At 36.9% G+C, this 23593-nt stretch overlaps 1 protein-coding gene across 2 annotated transcripts; it reads right to left on the bottom strand.

The window, feature by feature from the left end:
- Window positions 1–1243: 1243 nt before the first annotated feature.
- LOC118805132 (transmembrane protein 196) lies at window positions 1244–22611 on the bottom strand. 2 transcript variants are annotated; one of them, XM_036565743.1, is made up of 4 exons: window positions 22447–22611; window positions 17746–17802; window positions 4174–4452; window positions 1244–1309 (listed from the first exon to the last, which is right to left on the bottom strand). In XM_036565743.1, the coding sequence occupies exons 1-4, from the start codon at window positions 22609–22611 to the stop codon at window positions 1244–1246; spliced, it is 567 nt and encodes a 188-aa protein (XP_036421636.1). The 2 variants fall into 2 exon arrangements, with proteins under 2 accessions (XP_036421636.1, XP_036421637.1); XM_036565744.1 differs by having other exon boundaries at window positions 1244–1312; window positions 4198–4452.
- Window positions 22612–23593: the final 982 nt, after the last annotated feature.

Here is a 23593-nt window from a genome sequence, read left to right as displayed (position 1 = left end):
GAACTTTGGAGATGTGAAAAATATTCCTGCAGATTTCTTTGAAAAACTGAAAGCAAATCTCTCTGAAAAGAATGGAAGCTGTAATAGAGGTAAAACATGGACACACTAAATACGAAAAACTTTGATATCATATTTGATTTTTGAGGCTTCTGTGCAATTTTATGTTAAATAAATATGGTTTCTGCTTTTTTCTGATGCTAAAAGCTGAATAACTTAACTGACTAGAATATAAATAAAAGTGTGGTCTCTGACTTTTGCACAGTTCTTTATATTAAATGTTTTGGGGAAAAAATCATACATAGGCATCAACTTTATTGGTTTATGTTTAGTATTCAAACACTTGTATATGCAAAGTACAATTATCTTAAACCAAGAGGTTTCATTGTGTTGTATACAATGCTTATCGCTGTTGTCAGAACAAAAGCTTGTATCTCCAAAATCGTAACTTTACAGGAGAAGGAAAAAACTTCACTTTTAATGTAAGTCAATGGAACCAGACCTTTTTCCAAGTCATTTTGGGCCGTTTCTGTTGGGCCATTAATCATGAAATTTACACATCATATAAAAAGCAAAAGGCATTTTCAATTTATGTCAAAAACTGAAAAATGGAGATATGAGGTTTTGTTCTATATGTTTCAGTGTATGTATGTATTGCTGTAATGAGCAACAACCACTCCATGTAGGTGCATTTCAGTCTTTTTTTATTTCATTTTCATACGAAGCCTATATATAAAAATACTGTAAATCAATAATTTGTCCCTTTTACAAGCATTTTACATTGTGCATTTTGTATGTTTGAGGTCAGAGCATTCAATATGCCATACAGATCAGCATTACAATATCAGCATCAACATTCCAGTAACCTGTCATCAGGGATTAATGGAGAGATGCAGGATGAATGCAACACGGAGGAGTAGAAGGAGGGGGGGGGGTAGCATGAGAGAGGAAAGGAAAGGATTATGCATGCTCGCTTTGTGCTCATTTGGGTACAATGCTCTATGCATGTCATCAATCTACTGCACTTCTTAATGACCTCTTCTCAGGTCACCGAGTAACTGAATGCTGATTGGCGGTCAGTCCACAGAGGTGAGCTCTTTTTTGCCACAGTAGTGTTACCTGACCCAGAGTCTGTAGTCTGCAAGGAGAGCCGAAAAGCGTCCCACTGATGGCCATCAGCCCAATAACGTCAGCACCACTTATCACACAGCGATGGTCCTGCCAAGACTGTGCAGATGTCAGACTGTCACGGTGATGCACTGCGTCCGTTGTATGTGATTTGGGGGATGCCGTTGCTGGAGTTATCTAGCACCTCCTGTTTGGGGAGAGACACAGAGAGAGAGAGAGAGACATTCACTACAGTTCAAGGAAATACAAAGTTATTTTAGGGATAAGAAATACATTTACATCTATACTACAATTCAAAATTTTGTAATTTCTCAGCATAATGTAATAAATATAATAGTAGTTTGCTTCTACACAAATTTCTGACTTTAAATATTAACTAACACATTAACTACTACTTTATAAAATCGACATCAAAGGGTCTTTCGATGTTCTATTATTTTGTGGAGCAACAAGAAGTTATTAATTGATATACAATACTTATCACTACGTTTGAAATATGAGGCATTTTGGATATAGATTTTATTGTAACATAACTCTTGATGTGCTTCCTCAGTCATTATAGGATCTCCCCTCACATGTATACATACATATATATCTACATATATATATATATATATATATAAAAATATATATATATATATATATATATATATATATATATATATATATCTGTCTATCTATCTATCTATCTATCAATATATATATATATATATAAACACACACACACACACACAGAGTTGCAGTCAAAAGTTTACATACACCTTAGCCACAATAATTAAACCTAGTACACATTCCCACTGTGGCCAGTTTGGATCACTACTTCATTTGAATGTAAAATGTCAGAATAATACTGGAGACAATGATTAATTTCAGCTTTTATTTCTTTTTTTTCAGCTTTTATTTCTTTTCATCACTTTCCTTGTGGCTATTTGGTAGCATTGCATTCATATTGTTTAACTTCAAGTTTCTGGTAGCCTTTCACAAGCTTGTCACAATAAGTTGCTCAGGTTTGTAGGCTTCTTTGCTGGCACACTTTTTTTCAGTTCTGGCGGTCAATTTTCTATTGGATTGAGGCCAGGGCTTTATGATGGTCATTTAACCACAACTTTGGAAGTATGGTATCATTGTCCATTTGGAAGACCCATTTGCCCCCAAGCTTTAATTTCCTGGGTGACGTCTTGAGATGTTGCCTTAATATCTCATAATTTTCCTTCCAGTCCTTCCTGCAGCAAAGAACCCCCACAACATGATGTTGCCACCGCCATGCTTCACTGCTTTGATGGTGTTCTTTAGCTTACAAGTCTCCCCATTTTTCCTCCATACTTAATGATGGCCAAACAGTTTCTTTATTGTTTAATCAGACTAGAGGACAACTCTCCAGAAAGTAAGGTCTTGGTCCCCATGTGCAGTTGCAAACTGTAACCAGGCTTTGTCAGGGCATTTTTGGTGCAGTCACTTCTTCCTTGCTGAGCAGCCTTCCAGGTCATGTCGATATAGGTCATATTACTGTTGATGTAGATACTTTTGTACCTGTTTCCTGCAGCATATTTACAAGGTCATTGGCTGTTGATCTTAGATTGATTTGTATTTTTCATACCAAGGTATGGTTATTTGTAGGACACTTGTGGAGGTCCATAATTCTTTCTCTAATGTCTTGGCTGATTTCTTTTGATTTTTCCATGTTAGGCAAAGGCGATGTTAATCAAAGAGGCAAGTAGGCCTTGAAGGTAGGCCTCCAAATACTGCCACACCTCTAATTAACTCAAATGATGTCAATTAGCCTACCAGAAGCTTTTAAAGCTATGCTATTGTTTTCTGGAATTTTCCAAGCTATTTAAAGGCAAAGTCAACTTGTTGTATGTAAACATTTGATGGACTAGAATTTGAAATAGTGAAATATAAGTGAGAATTGGTATCACTTTAGAATAAGACTAGCCTTATAAATGATTTCTGAATGGTTTAAAAGGAGTTTATCAATGGTTATTAATTCGGTCATAAACACCTTAAAGATCATTAGCAAACAGTTATAACACATTAATAAAAGAGGAAAATCTGAGCTGTTATATCTGATGAAGCTTATAATGCTCACTGATGAAAAAGACAAAGTAAGATAAGCAACCAGCAAGAATTGCAAGAAGAAATGATGGTTCTTTAATGGTTGTTTAGTAAAGAAATTTGTTCTATATAGAACCATGAACACTCAAAGAACCCTTTATTTGATTAAAGGGTACTTTGAATCGTGAAATGGTTTGTCAGATTGATAGAGAATAGAACCTTTTTGGTGCTATTTAGAACACGTTTCAGCACATTCTTCAGTAATTTGAAGAACGCTCATGGTGCAAAGAACTCTTCAATTATGCAACGGGTACTTTGAGTGTTCATATTCTACATAGAACCATTTTCTTTACTAAAGAACCCTTAAAGAGCCATCATTTTTAGGTGTGTAAATAAATGAATGCGGGTTCACTATTAGGCAAATAACACATCACTGTTGCCCTTTTTATTTGTGTGTTATAACTGCTTATTAATGATTTTTAATGTGTTTATGGCCTAATTAATGACCATTAATGATCTAATTTTAAACCATTCATAAATGCTTTATAAGGGGGGTCTTATTTTAAAGTGGTACCTGAAAATTTGTCATAATTTTTATACAGTAATATGCAAAAGTTTGGATACTGTGGCAGCTAAATCAAATTTAATTCAAATATGGTACACATAAATATATAAAATGACATGTTTTGTTGACTTTCTAGGTGTAAATAAGTTATACATCCTCTACAGAGAACAGACTTCTGCACATTTTAATACATAATTACTGTTTATTTCTGGAATTAAATAAATAGCTGGAAAAAAAATATGGCACATTTTATATGTTTTTTTCAACATGTTGAACAGCAAATGCATTTTTTGTAAATTGTACATTAAACTGTGCAGCAGTGCGTTCCCTGTAAGAGAATTTATGTTTGTAATAAACTGAACTTTTGTACATGATTGTGTGTGTCAGAGCGTGTGCAGGTGTGTGTGGTGGGTGTGTTGTGTTAGTACTCCTCCCTCTTGCTCTTCCTCTACCTTCTCGGCCATCTCGTGAGAATGATGCAGCGAGTGCTCGCGCTCCAGGAACATGCGCTGCTGCTCGCTGCTGGCCAGCCGGCAGGTCAACCAGGTGGACAGCGTGCAGCTACTAATGCCCAGGCAGGCCAAGGACATGGTGGCCAGATGCAGGGAGTGCACGGTGTCAGGCCGCTTCACCAGTGCCCGCACAAATTGGAAGTTCAGGATGCCTCCGATCAGGCCACAAATGCAGCAGGCTGAGAACAGTATCATCTGAGACAGAGAGAGAGAGAGAGAGAGAGAGAGACAGAGAGAGAGATACAATTATAGACACACATTTTTACTCTCTGTTATCATTTAAGTTGGCTAAGTTATAAGTGCTGCAGTGATTGGTCAGCAAAGTTGAATAATCATCAACAACCCTGATTATGGGAAAAGGTCATTGTGCTCATGGGTCATCTACTTATAAACAAATGCACTCTGTTATGCCCTGTAATGTTCATATGATCCATACGGTCGTTGTGACAGACTGTAAAGTGTGGGGAGTGGGGCGATATGATTTCTTTTGTTTTATTGCACCATGAAAAAAGAAAGCAAGCTTAAGAAGTCAATGAAACAGCAATGACATTGATTATAGAAAAAAAAGTTAATGTGTTGTTGCATCATTTATTTAATGCCCTAAATGGCCAGGGGCCACCGCCAGGCCCAAAGTTTTACTATACACTTCTATAACCTAAGAATAGCTCGGCTAGTTTGCATTGTAGTCCATGTAGTTACTGAATATTAAGCCTTAGTATGTCATAAGCCTTATACTCTTATACTATATAACTTATGCTATATAACTTCTACTGTAACTCAGGTAGCATGCAGATGTGCGCCATTTCTGGCAAACATATAGCACTGCTGGCCCACTGTTAGCACTGGCAAACTGCATGTGAGTTAAAAGTGGTCTATTTTAAGAATGCTTATCAGGCCTTCGTGTCCTCAAACATATCTGGTCCACTTTTGGAAGAGTTATGGCAGTATAATGGCCTCTGTAACACTTTTTGTTAAATGAAAAAAAGGTAGTTTGACACAATAGCAAAACATCAGCACGGATAGCAAATCCTAGTTTGCAATTTAATTCAAATTTGGTTTAAAATTATTCATGGCTGACAGGAAATTTTGTTTTTTATTGAACACTGAATAATAAGTCAGTGTCCTGGAACATGTTTTTTCATTATTCAGTGGCAGTATACGTGTTCCATGGCGGTGTGAAGAAAACGTGGGTCAGAACTGGGCCACCACTCTTTTACTATCTGGGAATGTTCATGTGATCCACACGATCAATCTGAGAGACTGCAATAAACTACAGGAAGTGCTGGGGGGCGACATAGATTATATTGTTTAAAAAGCAAACGCAGCAGGCTGAGCACAGACTCATGTTTAAAATGTTTCATCTAAAATGTGCTCTATAATGCTCTATAACATTCATATGATCAACACAGTCATTCTGACCTATTGTAATACACTGCAGGAAGCGTAAGGGGCAATATAGTTTCTCTTGTTTTAGGAAAAAGCACTCTATAATGCTCTATAATGTTCATATGATCCACATAATAATTCTATAGATTGCAATACACAACAGGAAAAGTAGGGGGCGATATAGCTTCTGTTGTTTTAGGAAAAAGCGCTCTGTAATGCTCTATAGAGTTCATATGATTCACATGATAATTCTGACAGATTGCAATACACAACAGGAAGAGTGGGGGGGCGATATAGCTTCTGTTGTTTCATTGCACCATAAAAGAAGAAATCATTTGTCATACAGATGGAACATGATGGTGGTGGTGTGACAGGGCAAAGAAGACATAATGGTTTGTTTAGGCAGTTAACAATAATAATAATAATAATAATAATAATAATAATAATAATAATAAAAAGTGATTGATTGACCAATTATTGAAATAATCATTAGTTGCTGCCTTATTAAGCTGCCATACAGGAGCAACAGCAAACCTCCAGCAAACTTCCAGGTATGTTTGTATAGTATTACTGTATCAGAAGTAATAAGCTGTTAGAAGCTGTCAAACAGGAGAACCAGCACACTCCAGACAATCTTCCAGCTTTTAGTGTTTTTTTATAGTTTTCACATTTTTTATGTATGCATCTTGAAGGTCAAAGCATAGTCAGCAAAGTAAAACTGAATGAATGAGACACGGAGGGAGAAAGGGAGAGCATTTTTGTGGCCATTACAGATTGTGCTGGCCTCTTGTTTTTAATTGTTCAGACAGGCTGCAGACAGAGCTGTTATCTAATGTCAACAAAACGCCAGCTCATCACTTTCCAGTAACTTTTACCTCAGATTACAGTGAGAGTAGACACTCCCTCGTGTTCTTTAGCCACGGTCACGACTCTCTTTATCACTGCACCCTTCATTAGTGACACACACTAGCACTCATAGCTGTAAATGGACTGGGTATGCACTGTAAGAAGATCCGTCCCCTGCTCCTCATTAACCCTCTGGAGTCCACGAACTTGCCTGTGTGTCAAATTCAATGTTTCTATATGGGTCATTCTCCACTTGTGCAAAACCATGTCACAAAGTTTGCAGGGCTAAAAAAAATGCTTTAAATATGATGCACTGCTCCAAAAGTTGGTATATACATTTACATGGTTAACCTAAGATTAAATAACACTTTTCCCTTATGATTTCTCTGATTTTTCTTTTTTTATCCTGTTTTACAGTCGCTCTGCATCTGTAAAACAGCTCGTCACATAACCAATTTTCAACATTTGAGAAACTATTTTTAATATAAAACAATATTTTTAAGAGGTTTTATTCAGGAATTTGTATAAAACAGATTCATGTTTACTTTTTATATCATTAATGTTATACTGCATTTAACACATATGTATTTTATTTAAAATTTTCATTTGTCACAGAGATTTTGGTCACCGGTGTTATCAGGACTTATGTTACATTTTAACACAGTATTTTCAGCTCTATTAAACCGCTTCTTTGGGTTGAGGCTCATCAGAGAGGAAGCATCTCAAGGCATGAGAGGGTCACACTTGCACACTATATTTCATTAATTTATTAATAGTTTTGTTTATCAGGCAGCTCATAACTTCTATGTATCACTGGAGTTATGTGCTTTAATGGCTGGGTAATTAAAATGTTGTCAAAATAATGCCAAATATCATTTTTATTACTGATTTTAAATAGTTGCACAAGGTCACCTGACCACCAACGGGTCAGCCAATTTACAAAATCCTCAGTTTTAACCAGAATGTCACTGGAGTTACAATCACTGGTGTTACACCATATTCATACAACACCAGTGACTGTAAAATATCTTTGGAATGAAGCTCTTCTTTCTGCATTTATGATAATAGGAGATGGACATATTAAGATTATTTAGTTTTGGGATGAAAGAAATTAATATTTTTATTGTATCCACCTGAATTCCCACTCCAAATGGAAAATGACCCATATATGTTTCTCTATCTTTGTGATGATACAGCACAGAAATACGGTTCAAACATTTCCTGAATCTGCAGTGTCGCCCTTTTCATTCCGTCTTATCATGAGATCATACGAGACTCACATCTGGAGTTATGAGGCTATGGAGAGGGGCTGAGATACACAACATCTGCTTCTGACCATGTGTAACTGGTGGATTTGTGCATCCATCTACATTTTGTGTGAAACTGACCAATGGACGTTCAAGAAATCACTAAGACTGACCATCACGGCTGAAACCCTTCATTCTTCATTCAGTCCACATCAGAGACTCATGTGAAATGGCGTGCAGAGAGTTTAGAGCCGCTGAAGTTGCTGCAGCAGCTTTGGAAAGCAGTGACGAAGATAACAGAGCATTTAGATATGAAACATATGAGTTTCATGTTATATGCAAGAGCGTTTAAAGGTGAATTTAAGAAGATTTGCAAAAAGGAAAATGCCCTTAGACCTCAGAGACCCCAAAAATCCAGGGCCCACCAGCAGGCCCAAAGTTTTATTAGTGGAGTAGCTCAACCAGTTTTCATTGAAGTCCCTGTAGTTGCTGGATAATAAGCTTTAGTGTGTAATAAGCCTGGGATTTTAAAGGGTTAATAGCTGTACTTGCTCCAGTTGACCTATCAATGTTCTGGACATGAATACAGTATGTTTTTTTGTTTGTTTTTTGTTTTTTGTAGAAACTGTCACCAGGTGGGACAACCTTTACAACATGTTGGTAAAAATCCCCATTTAAAAATTATGAGAAAACACAGCACACAAATCTGTTTTATTTATATTATTTTATTACATGTAGTATATATTATTAATTTCAAATGCTATTCATTGTACATGTACTCTTGCTAATGTTAGCATGGTGGCTAAGCTGTTCTTTTTGTTTTTCTAGTTGAAACTGAAAATGCAAAGCTATATAGCAACTCTAACATGTTCAATGTGAATCATTTACATATTTTGACAAAAACAACAAAATATGCAGCAAATATATTCTTTCAAAGCTATTTTTGCAAAGTTGCATTAGCAGCAAAACATTCCTTTCAGCAATAATTCCATTCAACCAAATGAGACATTGTAGTACAACCCCATTTCTAAAAAAGCCGGGACACTGTGATCATTTAAACCCTATATTTCACTGAAAATGCTTCAAAGCCAACATATCAAATGTTGAAACTGAGAAATTTTATTGTTTTTTGAAAAATATATGCCCATTTTGAATTTGATGCCAGCAACACGTTCCAAAAAAGTTGGGATGGGGGCAACAAAAGACTATTTAAAGTTATGTAATGCTAAAAAAAAAAAAAACACACACCTGGTGGTTAATTGGCAACAGGTCAGTAACATGATTGTGTATAAAAAAGCATCTCAGAGAGGCTGAGACTTTCAGAAGTAAAGATGGGGATGGGTTCACCACTCTGTGAAAGACTGCACAATCAAATAGTGCAGCAATTCAAGATTAACGTACTTAATACATAATAACATTAAAAGATTCAGAGAATCTGGAGAAATCTCTGTATGCAAGGGACAAGGCCAAAAACAATATTTGCTGGCTGTGATCTTTGGGCCCTCAGGCAGCACTGCATTAAAAATAGGCATGATTCTGTAGTGGAAATCACTGTATGAGCTCAAAAACCCTTCTGAAAACCACTGTCTGTGAAAACAGTTCGTCGCTGCATCCACAAAATGCTAATTAAAACTCTAAAATGCAAAGATGAAACCATATATAAACAGGATCCAGGAATGCTGTCACCTTCTCTGGGCCAGAGCTTACTTAAAATGGACTGAGGGGACGTGGAGAAGTGTCCTGTGGTCCAACAAATCAACAATTGAATTTCTTTTTGGAAATCATGGACACTGTGGCCTCTGGGATAAAGACCACTCAGCTTGTTATCAGTGCACAGTTCAAAAGCCAGTATTTATGATGGTATGGGAGTGCCTTAGTGCACATGGTATGGGTGATGTGCACATCTGTGAAGGCACCATTAATGCTGAACGATATATACATGTTTTTGGCAACATATGCTGCCATCCAGACGTCTTTTTCAGGCCTTGATTATTTTAGCAAGACAAGGTCAAACCACATTCTGCATGTATTACAACAGCATCGCTCTGTATTAAAAGATTACGGGTGCTAAACTGGGCTGCCTGCAGTCCAGACCTGTCAGCACTGATAATATTTGCCACATTATAAAATTAAAAATACAACAAAGGAGCCTCTGAACTGTGATGAAACACAGTGGTAAACATGCCCCCCATCCCAGCTTTTTTGGAATGTGTTGTTGGCATCAAATTCAAAGTGGGCATAAATATTTTAAAAAACAAGAACATTTCTCAGTTTCAACATTTACATTGTTGTCTTTGTACTATTTTCAATGAAATATAGGGTTTAAATGATTTGCAGATCATTGAATTTTGCTTTTATTTACATTTTGCACAGCATCTGAACTTATTTGGAAATAGGGTTGTACACAACTGTCAAAAAAGCTGAAAGTGAAATGCATTATTAATGTAAAATGATATTTTGTGTGTGTGTGTGTGTGTGTGCGTGTGTGTGTAAGGTCACACTGTTAGGATAAATCAGAGTTTTTGTTGCATAATGCAGCTGGCATTAGCATGGTGGCAAATATATTGTTGTTTGAAACCTGCCTAGTTTCAATTAGCTACAACAACATAGTGAAGCTCAATAGCTTTTCAAACTCAATCCTTTTTCCAAATGTCTCTATAATTCATTTCCTGCGTTATTTCTAAACACAGAAACATCATTTCTGTCTACAACACTGGGCTAGAGTATAAAATGAATGTATTATGTGTAATATTACAGAATTCTTTGTAAAATGTAATATAGCTTATGTAATGTTTTTTGACTTTGTTTCATCCATAACCTCATGTTTCATTTTCATTTTAGATGTAGTAATATATATCAAAGTATGTTTGACATAAAAAGCTCTTTGTTTATTGTCATGATATAACAATTATTATGAAAAATGTTTCATATTTTAGGAGTCATGCAGACGCCCAGGTGGTTCAAAGAGTTTAGAAACTTTTTCATGCAACTGTGCATTTAGTAAACACAGAAAAAAAAAAAAAAATCAATGCTCTTGCTTTTGATAATAAATGTGTTCATTTTTCAAACACTCTCACATTTCATGCAAGTCCAAATGTCCTGTATAGTGGACGCTAGATATTATGTTTCCCAGTGTCAAAAAAAATAAATAAATAAAATAAAAATATGATGTTATTTAGTATGCAGCAGAGAACATTTCATAACATTGTTTTTACAGTGTCCAGTCTCTGGACTGATGAGGGTGTAGCTCAATTCCAGCCATACTGAATTATGCAGTGATGTCTGGAATCTGTGCAGTGAAGTCAGAAGGTAGAAAGGCGCTGGGTTCGATACCTGCAGTACGCCCTAAAGTGGCCATATGGTGATTTTGGCTACAAGCCCATTGCCATTATCCTCTCACCTCACCCAGATGGGCTCTGGTGCTTCAGTGTTTTTAAGCCATACAAATAATTTTAGATAAGCACTTTCCACACCAAACCCAGATCCTCTACTGCTTAACTGGAGCAAGTGGATACCGATGAGACAGTGGAAACAGTGAGAGTGATTCACAGCAGACTCTAACATGCTAGAGTGCCCTAAATGCCTTCACAAAGAGCCATTACGGAGCGAGAGGGAGTATCAATTCAGTCATTTTTCCATTGTGTGGAAACAGTTGAGTCGTGTGCGAAGCGCATCAAATAAATCCAATCAGCGAGGGAGAGGCAGAGGAAGAGAAGATTGGGAAATGAATCTAGAAAATGGTGCAAAAATGGAGCAGAAGTGACGGAACAATAAGAAAAGCATGGAGGTTTTAAAGGCATGGGACAGGGATATGTGGGAGGAAGTGAGCGAGAGCGGGAGAGACATGTAAAAGACAGATGGAGAGAGAGAAAAAGACAGGCAGTCAGGCAGCGGGAGAGACGTTAAGTCCTTCCAGACTAGGTTTCACTTTGCTATTGATTTGTCATTAACACTCTCCCCTGTGACTCCTCCACTGCACTTCTCAAGGTGCCTAATTGAATCTGCAGTAGCTGTATGGCGGCATGCCTCTGCACACGTGCAGGCAGATCGGTGTGCAGAAACGCGTGGGCCTGGAAGCACTGCAGTAATGTGGCATCCTAAACAAATGACCCCAGTTAGCTCGAGGTACTAAAGTGTTACAGTTGGTTGTTACAGTATTATGGATTGTTGTTTAAGCGACTGCACTGGAATGCATAGCTTGCTTTTTAGGGGTCCAAGCACCAAGTACATCCAATCTTGCATATTTCACTGCACTTCTAATCCTGCTGACATCTTACTTTCGTTCCGTCACATTTAAAAGTGAAATACCATCGCTGCCATAAGAAAATGTCAGATCTCAGAAATGGTAGCCTTATTCAATGCTGTGTTAGAGATTGCCCTTCATTTGTTTCATTTCCAGTCAAAATGGACATTGAATACACATTATTTCAGGAAAAATGCAGAAAACATATCGCTTGTATCTTCAAAAACATTGTATCTTCACTTTTGTCGTTTTTCAGTTTTTAACATAATTTAAAAATGCCTGTTGCCCTTTACATTGTGTCTAAATTTCATGAAAAATGGACCAAAAGAAACAGCCCAAAATGACTTTGAAAATTCTGGTTCCATTGACTTACATTAAATTAAAGTAGTTTTTCCTGCTCCTATAAAGTTACCATTTTGGAGATACAAGGTTTTCTTCTGACAACAGCGATATATTTACCAGAGAACTATAACAGCCTTAATAACTAAATGTATTTTAATACATTTATTGTTTTATTCATAATATATTGTTCAATATTGTCTGTGTCCACTCTCTACCTCTATTACACCCTTCCTTCTGTCCAGGAGACTTTCACAGTCTTTTCGAAGAAATCTGCAAGGATATTTTTCCACACCTCCAGTCTTAGAAGTTGGTTGCATTTTCTGCTCTTCACTATCAAAGTAATCCAAAACACATTCAGTGACATTGAGGTCTGGACTCTGGGGTGGTCAGTCCATTGTTCAGCTTCTTTGTTTGATGTGTCTGTTTCCTTTTCTCAGTGAGGTTCTTCTTGACAGCTACACATCCTTTCAGACCCATAGCGCTGAGTCGTCTTCTCACAGTGGAAGGATGGATGTGGATGTTTTCAGATCTGAAGCAGCTTGATTTTCTCCTCTCTCTCAAAGATGAAAGCTTTTAAGTGCTGTTTGTCTGATAGGGACAGTTTTGGTGTCTACCAGGTCTTCCAGGTGGTTGTTAGGAGTCCCATTTTCCCATAGGAGTCCCATGGATTTGATTTTCTTGTTTGTCTTCTGGTGTTTTGTGTTTGAGTGCAATTATAAGTGACTTCGGGTTCTTGAAAAGTGCTCTATGAGTCTAATGTATTATTATTAATAACATTTTTATGTACCTTTTATCATTTTTGAACTTCTGTTGTTTCACTTATTTTCCTTTGATTATGCAAATGGATTATCTTGTATCTAATCACTTTTCAGAAAAATGAATAACTTGTATTTAATGGCTGTTTTGACTGGAAATTAAATAGATGACTGGTGATCTGTGACTCTTGATGGGTTTGTTTTCCATTAGATTTTACTTTTTCATGCAGAGAGGCTAAAAAATCAGTTAGAACATATTAGAAATCACAAAGAATGATCAATTTTCAAATGAGTGCTCTGAAATCTTCACTCATATCTTCCTAAACAAACTTTTTCAAATACATGTTTGGATGTCAGGCAGCATTAATGAACTCTTACATTAAAGAAATAAGCCTAATAATACAAAATACACTAATATTGTAACCATAATACATCACAAAATGTAACTTTTTATACTTACGTACTAGCAATATTATAACCATCATAAACCACAGTATTTTTCTAAGCGCATTTAAACACAAGTACTCTTGTACTTGAACTCGAGTAAAAAATTAAATGGAGGACTTTTTTTATTGGAGCAGTATTCATATTTCATGAAGGGTCTCTGTACTTTCACTCAAGTAGAGGATTTGCGTGCTTCATCCACCAGCGTTGTCCTGCTGAGGGGTTTGGGTCAGTCAGCCTGGAATAATGTCTGTGCAGAATTGTCCAAACAGATGCCCGTCTTCATTTCTCACTGAGCTAAGAAGTATATGTCTTCCCACAGCTGCTTTTATGATGAGGTGGGAAATATAATGATGTTTATTCATTATCGTGAAAAATTGTATCATGGTGTGCTTGATCAGTACATCTACAACACTGAACTGCACTGATCACAAAAAAGACCCATAATAAGACCATTCAAGTCCAAAGTGAAAGTGGAGTGAGTAAAAAGATTAGAATTTACTCCATAGGTGAGGTTAACTGTAACAGATTGAGGGTCTATTTATAACAGCCACTAAAAAGTCTGTTAATGGGAAATAAGTCATTTAATAGAATTCTATGTTTTTGAACCATGCAAGCATTTCAATATAAATGTATAAAATTATGTGCATCAAGATAAATATCATCAACATTTACACAGCATCTGTTGTAGAACTGTGATTAATCTGTGCATAAAGACTTCCGAAACATCTGTTTTGAATATATGTGCAGGAATCTGAAGTTCTCTCTCCAATTACTTTTGGTGGCTTAGCTATAACACTGTTAAACTAACCTCATCATTTGGAGGCCATACTCTGGCCTGGTTAGCTCTTCAGACCTCACCAAGAAAATATTTTATATAATATATGAGTGAATTATATGATTTAACTCAGTAATTAACAGAACATATAAAGAAAACGTTACTTTTACGGTCTTGTTTTTCACTGTTATGAATGAGGGGTCGGCTCAACTCAAAATGATATAGTAACTGATTGCATGGCTTTTCTTGAGCTGACTCAACTTGAGGACACCAGAGTTCACACAACTCAAACTTCTTAGTTGAGTCAGAAGTTCTCTTGATTTTTTAATTCTGCATCTCAGTGAGGTAAATAGAAGTAATCAGCTTCCCCACTAGCCATAACTCTTTCCATCAAACAATCCTGCTAGACATTTTTCCTCCTGGGTAAACACTTATGGATGGCTATGGCATCGTTGGGGCTCAAACTCACAACCTCCTGTTGGGGTGACAGCTTAGTCAACTGCACCACTCAGGAACACCTGAAGCAACTCAGATTGTGTGTCTACAAATGTTTAATACAATACGTTTAAACTAATTTGTTGTTTTAACTGCAAAGCATGGCATTGTCTAATAGTTCATCCCAACATCAGGAGGATGTGAGGATTTGAATCCCAGCAATGCCACGGCTGTCCATATCCGGAAGCCCAAAAGGAAAATATGCCAGATGTGACTGTGTAATAGAAGGAGCGCCAGCTAGTGGAGAAACTGGTTTTGTTTATCTAACTGAGATGCAGCCCTAGAAACAGTAGCTGAGAGTATTTTTGACTCAACTAAGAAGTTTGAGTTGGGTGAACTCTCGTGTCCTCAAGTTGAGTGAACTCAAGAAAAAAGCCATTTAATCAGTTACTGTATCATTTTAAGTTGAGCAGACTTCTCATTTTTTTTGCTGTGTTCTACCATAAAAGCGTAAAAGTACAAGAGGATTAATCTCAAGAAATATCTGCCCAACTGCTATGAACATTTACTGACGCTGTTGCTATGGGAACACATGATGATGTTTAACTGCATGAAAATATCCATGTTACTTTATACCCCATGTCAAGTTTTGCCCCACTCTCTCCTAACAAGCAGCTCATTGGTTGCAGTGGTGTAGCCGGAATTTAATTTTAGAGGGCCTGCTCACAATCTGAGGGGGCAGCTAAGAAGCAGTATGTCTTAGACCAGGAGTTCTCAACCTTTTGCAACTCATAGCCCACACAACTGACCATTAAAGCATTATAATTCAGTGACTGCAGAGCCAAAGAGTTTCACAATAGTTTGGCAAAGAAAACAGTCAATTCATTATTTGGACAGAAGCTGCTCTTCAAACTCTTTAATGAGAGTAAAATAAACCAAGAGGTAAAACTTTTTTTGGAGTGGTGCTTTGTGGATGATTAATAAACTCTTAACAGATTATCAGTAAAACATCAACAACATATCAGTGAAGTAGCAGTAGTGAAGCATCTGAATACACTGAAGTAAATATCTTGTAGACGTTCTGTTGATACATTAAGTAGATGTGTTGTTAATATGTTACTTCCATTACGCAAAACCTAACCTTACCCAACCTTACCAAAACCTAAACCCAACCCTGGGCCTAATCCTTACCCTAAACTTAACATCAACCCAAAACCTAATCCTAACCCTCATATTGCTCCAAAATGGTAACTTTACAGGAGAATGAAAAAACATACTTTACTTTTAATGTAAGTCAATGGAACCAGACATTTTCACAAGTCATTCTGTGCTGTTTCTTTTGGTCCATTCAGCATGAAATTTACGAACAATGTAAAGGACAACAGGCATTTTCAAATGATGTCAAAAACTGAAAAACAACAGAAATGGAGATACAAGGTTTTCTTCCGACAACAGCAAGGTGTTTCTGACATGTTACTAAATATCTGTTGAGTGTTTCATCTAAAAGAACCACTCAAAATAAAGTGTTACCAACCCACTTTTAGGAAATACCAGCTAAAATCACTGTTTTGTCTTCATCAAATTAAGAATAACTTCACTAGGCAGGTGATCACAAAAAATACCTCTCAGTAACGACAGTGTCAGCCACGTTATCACCAAAAATAAGACATGCTGTTATCAGGTGTTAAACAGTGCACTGTCACAGTCAGTATTTACTGTCAGCCTCAGTAAATCAGAACAAATCCTCATGTCTAATATTCTCCTCACAGTGTTCTGAGCTTTGAGATGCAATAAGGCAAAAGTGCAAACAATCAGCTCCACCCCTTTCATCTTATTACAGGCACTAAAGACCCTTTTGCCCTTTTTTAGTAAATCCTAACAGCAACTTTTTAACACTAAAACAAGGTATAAAACAGGGCAGAACACTGGTAAATCTGCCCCCTACATTTCAGTGAAGCTGACAACCACCAACGAGTGTACTTCATTTATAGGTTTCATCACAAGATAATACACACATATTTTATTTGTATATTTATATTTACATTTATTAATAATTTTAAACACGATTGCCATGTTGTCATTTTTCTGCTTTTTGTTATCTTTACTATGGTCAACTTTACTGCTTACTTAGCCCCCCTTAGCTGGGTAAGCATTAGGCTAAAACTAAAGCTAAATCACAGTGAAGTTCCCTCAGTCTGATACGGTCAAACAGTGTGATGCTGTGTTTAAGCATCTTTCTGTGCCTGTTTGCAGAGTTTGTACAAAACCTTATCTTTACACAAACGATGGCAGCATGCAGCTGTGTAAGTGTTGCCATGGTGATAGCTGCTGCCGAAAACTGGTGGGTATATGAAAGGAGAGCTTTGCAGGTCACTCATTTGCTTAAGCTGGAAAGAAAGGCATGAGGATTCAATAACTTTTGGGTTTATTCTATTTAGGAGACCAAATGAATAACATTTTGTAACATTTTCAATAGCCATGCCCCCGATGGGTAGTCAGGTCTCATTTAGCTATATGTCATATTATTTTATTCACTTTTTCATTTTCATTTATATCTATTTCTCATGTTCCTTCTTAAATAGTGCAGTCACTGAATTAAAAACATAATTATACTTATAGCTTTCATACTTTTTTTTTAAACGTGGCACTGCTGTGGTGCATTTTATCCATTCCAACTGGTTCACAAACATCAGAAAAAACTATACACCATTATATTATTCGTGTAGCATGAAAATGCCTTCAGTTATCATAATATTTCATTTCTGCAACATCACCCACTCTCAATTTATGAAAGGCCACATGCTCCTCTGAATTTAAGTCATGCATTTAGAGATTTACACAAGACTGCCAAGGTCCCCGGCATCCAATGCCATCAGCTATAGCTTAGGTTCAGATATGCTGCATCTACTGCAAGTTTTAGAAACTTGTGGCCTATATTTTTGGCACACATATGACAAGCGGAAACAGAGGCAGGTGTTTTAAGAGCATAGCTAGAACAGCGTGTGTACTCACAACCAGGCCAGTCCTCTTTTTCGCACACAGCATCCCACAGAGTCCACAGACGAGGAACTATGAGAGGAAACAACAGCAGAGACACATTACTGAAATGAAAATGTTCTTGTTGCTGATATTGACAGCAATTTAATGATAAAAGAACCTGGCAGAGCTATTGACAGACAGTTATCAATCATTAACACTGGGCAGACCACTTAATAATGACGGCTAAATGCTGTATACACCATGTTCTATTACAATACATAAAAAGTAACATATTCAGTAGATATTTAGAACACATATTAATAAAGCTTCCAAAAAATGGAAAAAGATTCCATTTATTTTAATTTACTTCACACTATTCCTTACTGTTACTGGTTGGCACTGTTCTTTGTGTGATTCTTCTATTGATAGTTTCATGAAAAATTCCCTTTTTTTGCAGTTGGAAAAATTGTCAACATTATTTTGGCTCCCATCGCCTACTTTAGTCCACTACCGCTCCCACAATTCCACTGCCATCTCAAGAACTAAGCAAACTTGTGGGTAGTTATGACAAAGTGGGTATCTATTTGGTTTTCAATTAATGGCCTTTATTTGACTTGCCACAAAATGCATGTATGAGTCCAGTACAACACCAACACTAAGCTTATCACAGCGCAGTTCCACCACCCTTCAACGAAGTTTAGTAACGCTGAGATTAATAACTGATCGTCACATTGATTTATCAGTCTACTCAGGCTTTAGCAGAGCTCAGTAACACAGATTAATAACTGATCACCACATTGATTTATCAGTCTACTCAGGCTTTAGCAGAGCTCAGTAACAGTGAGATTAATAACTGATCATCACATTGATTTATCAGTCTACTCAGGCTTTAGCAGAGCTCAGTAACACTGAGATTAATAACTGATCACATTGATTTATCAGTCTACTCAGGCTTTAGCAGAGCTCAGTAACACTGATATTAATAACTGATCACCACATTGATTTATCAGTCTACTCAGGCTTTAGTAGAGCTCAGTAAAACTGAGATTAATAACTGATCACCACATTGATTTATCAGTCTACTCAGTCTTTAGCAGGAACTTCAATGTTTGTACAGAAGCATTTTTTGAGTTCCTTTTAGAGTCAATCGTTACATGCTGTGTGCTGATTTTAAAATATTAATAAACTAGCATTGATAGTGTTTCTTTCAAATTTATCCAGTAAGTATTTTAAAAATATTCTCCTAAAAATGTAAAAGTAACTATAGTCTCAATGCGTATTCCTAACACTTGTATTCTATTACATCCCAACCCTGTCAATCACACACTGTGTCAGTAATGAAGGTGTCACACATACAGTATATATGACAGTTCAGTGGCCACCTGCAATAAAACATCTTAAGTATTTATCTTAAATTACAACCAAATTTATAACTGTAGAACTGTCAAAAACTTAATTTCTGAAATTTAAACTTGAAGTCTAAAATTTAATTTACAATAAAATCTTTTTTTTTTTTTTAACTCTCCACTTGAACATGTCCCTGAAAAGATTTTACACTATTTACTTAAAGGGGAATTTCATCGATTTTTTTAATTTGCTGCATAATTCAATTATTACCATGTAAACTAAGTCATTCAGAGTGGTTTGATGTGAAATGCTCTATTCTAGAAAAAAGAGTTTAAAGCCTCTTAAAGCTCCATCACAGGAAGTTATTATATGAAATGGTTATAGATACACTGCTTGAAACATTGTTTTATGATAGCTTTGAGAGAATGTTTTGGACTAAAGCATGTTTTTTTTAATTCATTAAGAGAGGTACATGCGGTGTGTTGTAAAGCAAACTAGGCTGCAAAGAAAACTTTTTTTTCCAGATTTAACACTTTTACCATCATCAACAAACAAAAACTCAGAAGGCACCTGTAGGTTCACTGGTAGTTTTGGATAGTAAACAAAGTGGTTATATTTGTGTACACATTGTGTCCTCTGGTTCCTGTCAACACCACTATAAAGAAATCTGAGTTAGTAAGTTTTTCTACCATCCAGCATTTCATCATCAGACCACTCTGAATGACTTTGATTACATCTCAATGATCGAATTATGTAAAATATTTTAAAAAATCAGTGGAATAAATTGATTAATTGATTAAACTCTTAAATGACTGTTTAAATGGTTTTAAATAACAGTTGATTATCTTGATGGATCAGCAGTGCATATTTTAATCATTCAGTTCTACTTCTGAAGAATGCATTCATATGCATTTTTCATAGTGCTTATATCTGTTAAGTCTTTTTAAAGGCCCCTTAGTTTATCTTTCCCCATTTAAGCATTTTGGAATGTTTTGATGGAAATATATGGTTTGTTATTGGTTATTTAAATCCACTTTTAATGTAGGGCCTTTTTAAAGCTTTGGTCACTCTATTAATTGCCAAAATAGTTGTAAGATTATTCAAGTACTGATGTAATGAATAGTGACAGCCCTTTTACATAATTACAGTTACCTACTACACTCTTTAAATCTCCTGGTATAACCCAGTTAACATTAGACCCTTAAAATGAAGTTCCTAAAAAGGGTTCTTTAAAGAACCTCCAGATACTGTAAAAGTTGGAAAGACTCTTTAACAAGAAGACATGAAGATTCACTCGTCATTTTGGATAGTAAATAAAACTGCTGTATTTGTATTGTAGATCAGCAGTTCTCAAACTTTTTCAGTCTAAGGTCCTTTGTGGATATTAAGTTACACTGTGCCCACCCTCCTGCCCCCTGGACATTACTTTCGTACCAGAACCCTGTATTTTGTGCTACCTATCTCTGACCAGCACATGGTCCTGTCATATGACATTATGGATAACTTGTTTAGTGGGCGAGGTACGGCCACAAGTTGTGTTTGGTCGGCACATTTTATTTTAATGGTGTTTAATAGCATCAACCATTTTTAAACGATTAATACTTCTTTAGATATGGCCGAAGCAAATTTAATACACTGACTATCTAACACACTAAGAGATTCCATTTCCAAGTTTTTTCTGCAGCACCCCTTAGCACCCCTCTGGGGGTCACAGCCCCTCAGTTTGAGAACTGCTGTTGTAGACAGTGTGACCCCTGGTTCCTATGGTGACCACTGTGGAGAAATCTGAGTCAGTAGATTTCTCTACAATTAATCATTTTAAATCCAACCATTTTTAATGACTGTGTTTACATTTCAGCAATTTAACTATGCAGAAATTTTGAAAAAAACTTTTTTTTTCTGCTTTAAAAATAAAGGGTTGTGCATGGGTTAGACATATTTCCAGGAAAAACTTGGTTTTACAGTAATGGTTATTTAAGAAACTGAACCATGCCTTTCTGACACTTTTGGACTTGCTGAACAATTTGTTGCTGAACAATCTTGGAAAATATAAACATTGGAATTTTTCCCTTTGGAAATGAAGGGTACTTCATGGCTTGGACATACATTTCTAGGAAAAACCTTTAATTGGTTTTACAGTAATGGTTCTTTATAGAACCATCCACTGAACCATGCCTTTTTGACACTTTTTGGACTTACTGTAAAATTTGTTGCTGAACAATTTTGGAAATTTGGAAAATAGGTAGAATTTTTACCTTGAAAAATAAAGTGTACTACATGGCTTTGGCATACATTTCTAGAAAAAAAAAAACTTTAATTGGTTTTAAAGTAATGGTTTTTTAAAGAACCATCCAATAAACCTTGCCTTTTGACACTTTTTGGATGTCATTGCTGAACAATTTTGGAATTTTGAAAAAATCGATGGAATTTTCTCCCTTTAAAAATAAAGCATTCTACATAGCTTGGACATAAACTTCTAGGAAAAACTTTGTTTTACAGTAATGGTTCTTTAAGGAACCATCCACTGAATCATGCATTTTTACACTTTTTGGACTTTGTTGCTGAACAGTTCTGGAAATTTGGAAAATTGGTAGAATGTTTGCCTTTAAAAATAAAGCATACTACATGGCTTGGACACACATTTCTAGGAAAAACGTGGTTTTTCAGTAATGGTTTTTTGAAGAATCAACTCAGCCATGCCTTTTCGACACTTTTTGCACTATGTTGCTTAACAATTTCGGAAATTTTGGAAAATCGATGAAATTTCCACTTTAAAACTAAAGGGTGCTCAATGGTTTGGACATACGTTTCTAGGAAAAACATGTTTTTTCAGTAATGGCTCTTCAAAGGATCATCCACTCAACCATGCCTTTTCGATGCTTTTTGGACTTTGTTACTGAACAATTTTGGAAATTTTGAAAAATCAGTGGAATTTTCCCTTCAATATGTTTGTAGTACCCTTTTAAAAATAAAGGGCACTGCATGGTTTGGACATACATTTCTAGGAAAAACGTTGTTCTTTAAGGAACCCATTAAGGAATCCATTGAACCATGTGTTTTTGACACTATTTGGACTTAATTGCTGAACAGTTTTGGAAATTTGGAAGATGGGTGGAATTCCCCTTCAATACGTTTGTGTTCAAAGCAGCACAAAGTCAGATTGTTGCTTTAAACAGGCAGCGCGTCCAGATTTCTGAGCACAGCGATGCGCTCTAATCACACAGACTGTCAGAGATCCGTGTGATTCGCTGTTTTTCTGGCACAAACCTGTTAAAATCATAGTAAAACCACAAAGTCTCCTTTCAGACGAGCCTGTTAAGTCAAACGGAACTGCTGAAGGTGGTAACATTCGCATAGAGAAAGACAACAATGAAAAGTGAAACGTACACACACCCCGCTCCACACCGGGGACGCGTCGCCCTGCTGTGTCTTGTGGCCCGCGTGCACCCTGCTGATGCCCACCGCGCCGAGCGCGATGCTGGACACGCCGAGCCCCATCTCCAGCACCGAGAGCACCAGCAGGCTCCAGATGATCTTGCGGCTGGTACACATCCTCGCTCGGGCATCCTTCCTGCCAAACTCCGCGTTTAATCCACTGTCCCCTCGCGAGAAACTGCGCTCACTTAGGTCCTGGACGCATGGCTGTAGAAGCGCGAGCTGCTTTCTCCACGCGGACGCTTTTCCATTGGCGCGAACGAGGAGATGATGACGGAGCGGCGGCGCTGTCCACGGTACTGAAACTCCTCTGGGTCAACACCCCCACTCCACGCCCTCGAGCACGCGCTCAGTCCCTCCTCCCGGGGCATTTAGGCTCACGTGCTTGTAGTAAAGCGCCAGAGAAGAGCGCGTGAGCTGCAGTTTGTGCAGTTTTGCGTCTCCACCCCCTTCATTCCCTTCACCAGCACTGATATTCTCCACTCTGTGCAGCGTACAGTCATCTGCACTCTGACAAATAAAGGGTTCTTTGGTGAGAACTTACAGAAGAACCAGGTTAAAGCCCAGAACTATTTAGTAACCTTTATTTCTGAAGAGTTTATAGAACTTTTGCTGGATGTTGCATTATTATTAGAGTCTATGCTTAGACCAGTTTAATTGGTGCAGAACCTTCATGCAGCATAAAGGTTCCAAAAAGTTTTCATAGATCTGTGCATCCAAGACATCCGTTGCAGGAGGTTCTACACCAATTAAAAACGTTTATAACTGTCTGTCCAAGCAGAGAACCATTTAGAAACCTTTATTTTTAAGAGTGTGTAGAACCTTTGCAGGATGTTCTACACCAAGTAAAAGCTGTTATAACTGTCTGTCCATGCAAAGAACCATTTAGGAACCTTTATTTTTAAGAGTGTATAGAACCTTTGCAGGATGTTCTACACCAAGTAAAAGCTCTTATAACTGTCTGTCCATGCAAAGAACCATTTAGGAACCTTTATTTTTAAGAGTGTGTAGAACCTTTGCAGGATGTTCCATACCAAGTAAAAGCTCTTATAACTGTCTGTCCATGCAAAGAACCATTTAGGAACCTTTATTTTTAAGA

Source organism: Colossoma macropomum, unplaced genomic scaffold, assembly GCF_904425465.1.
Source record: "Colossoma macropomum unplaced genomic scaffold, Colossoma_macropomum, whole genome shotgun sequence".
NCBI lineage: Eukaryota > Metazoa > Chordata > Actinopteri > Characiformes > Serrasalmidae > Colossoma > Colossoma macropomum.
Note: the sequence above shows the minus strand (reverse complement) of the source record. Positions and strands in the feature narration are given on the sequence as shown.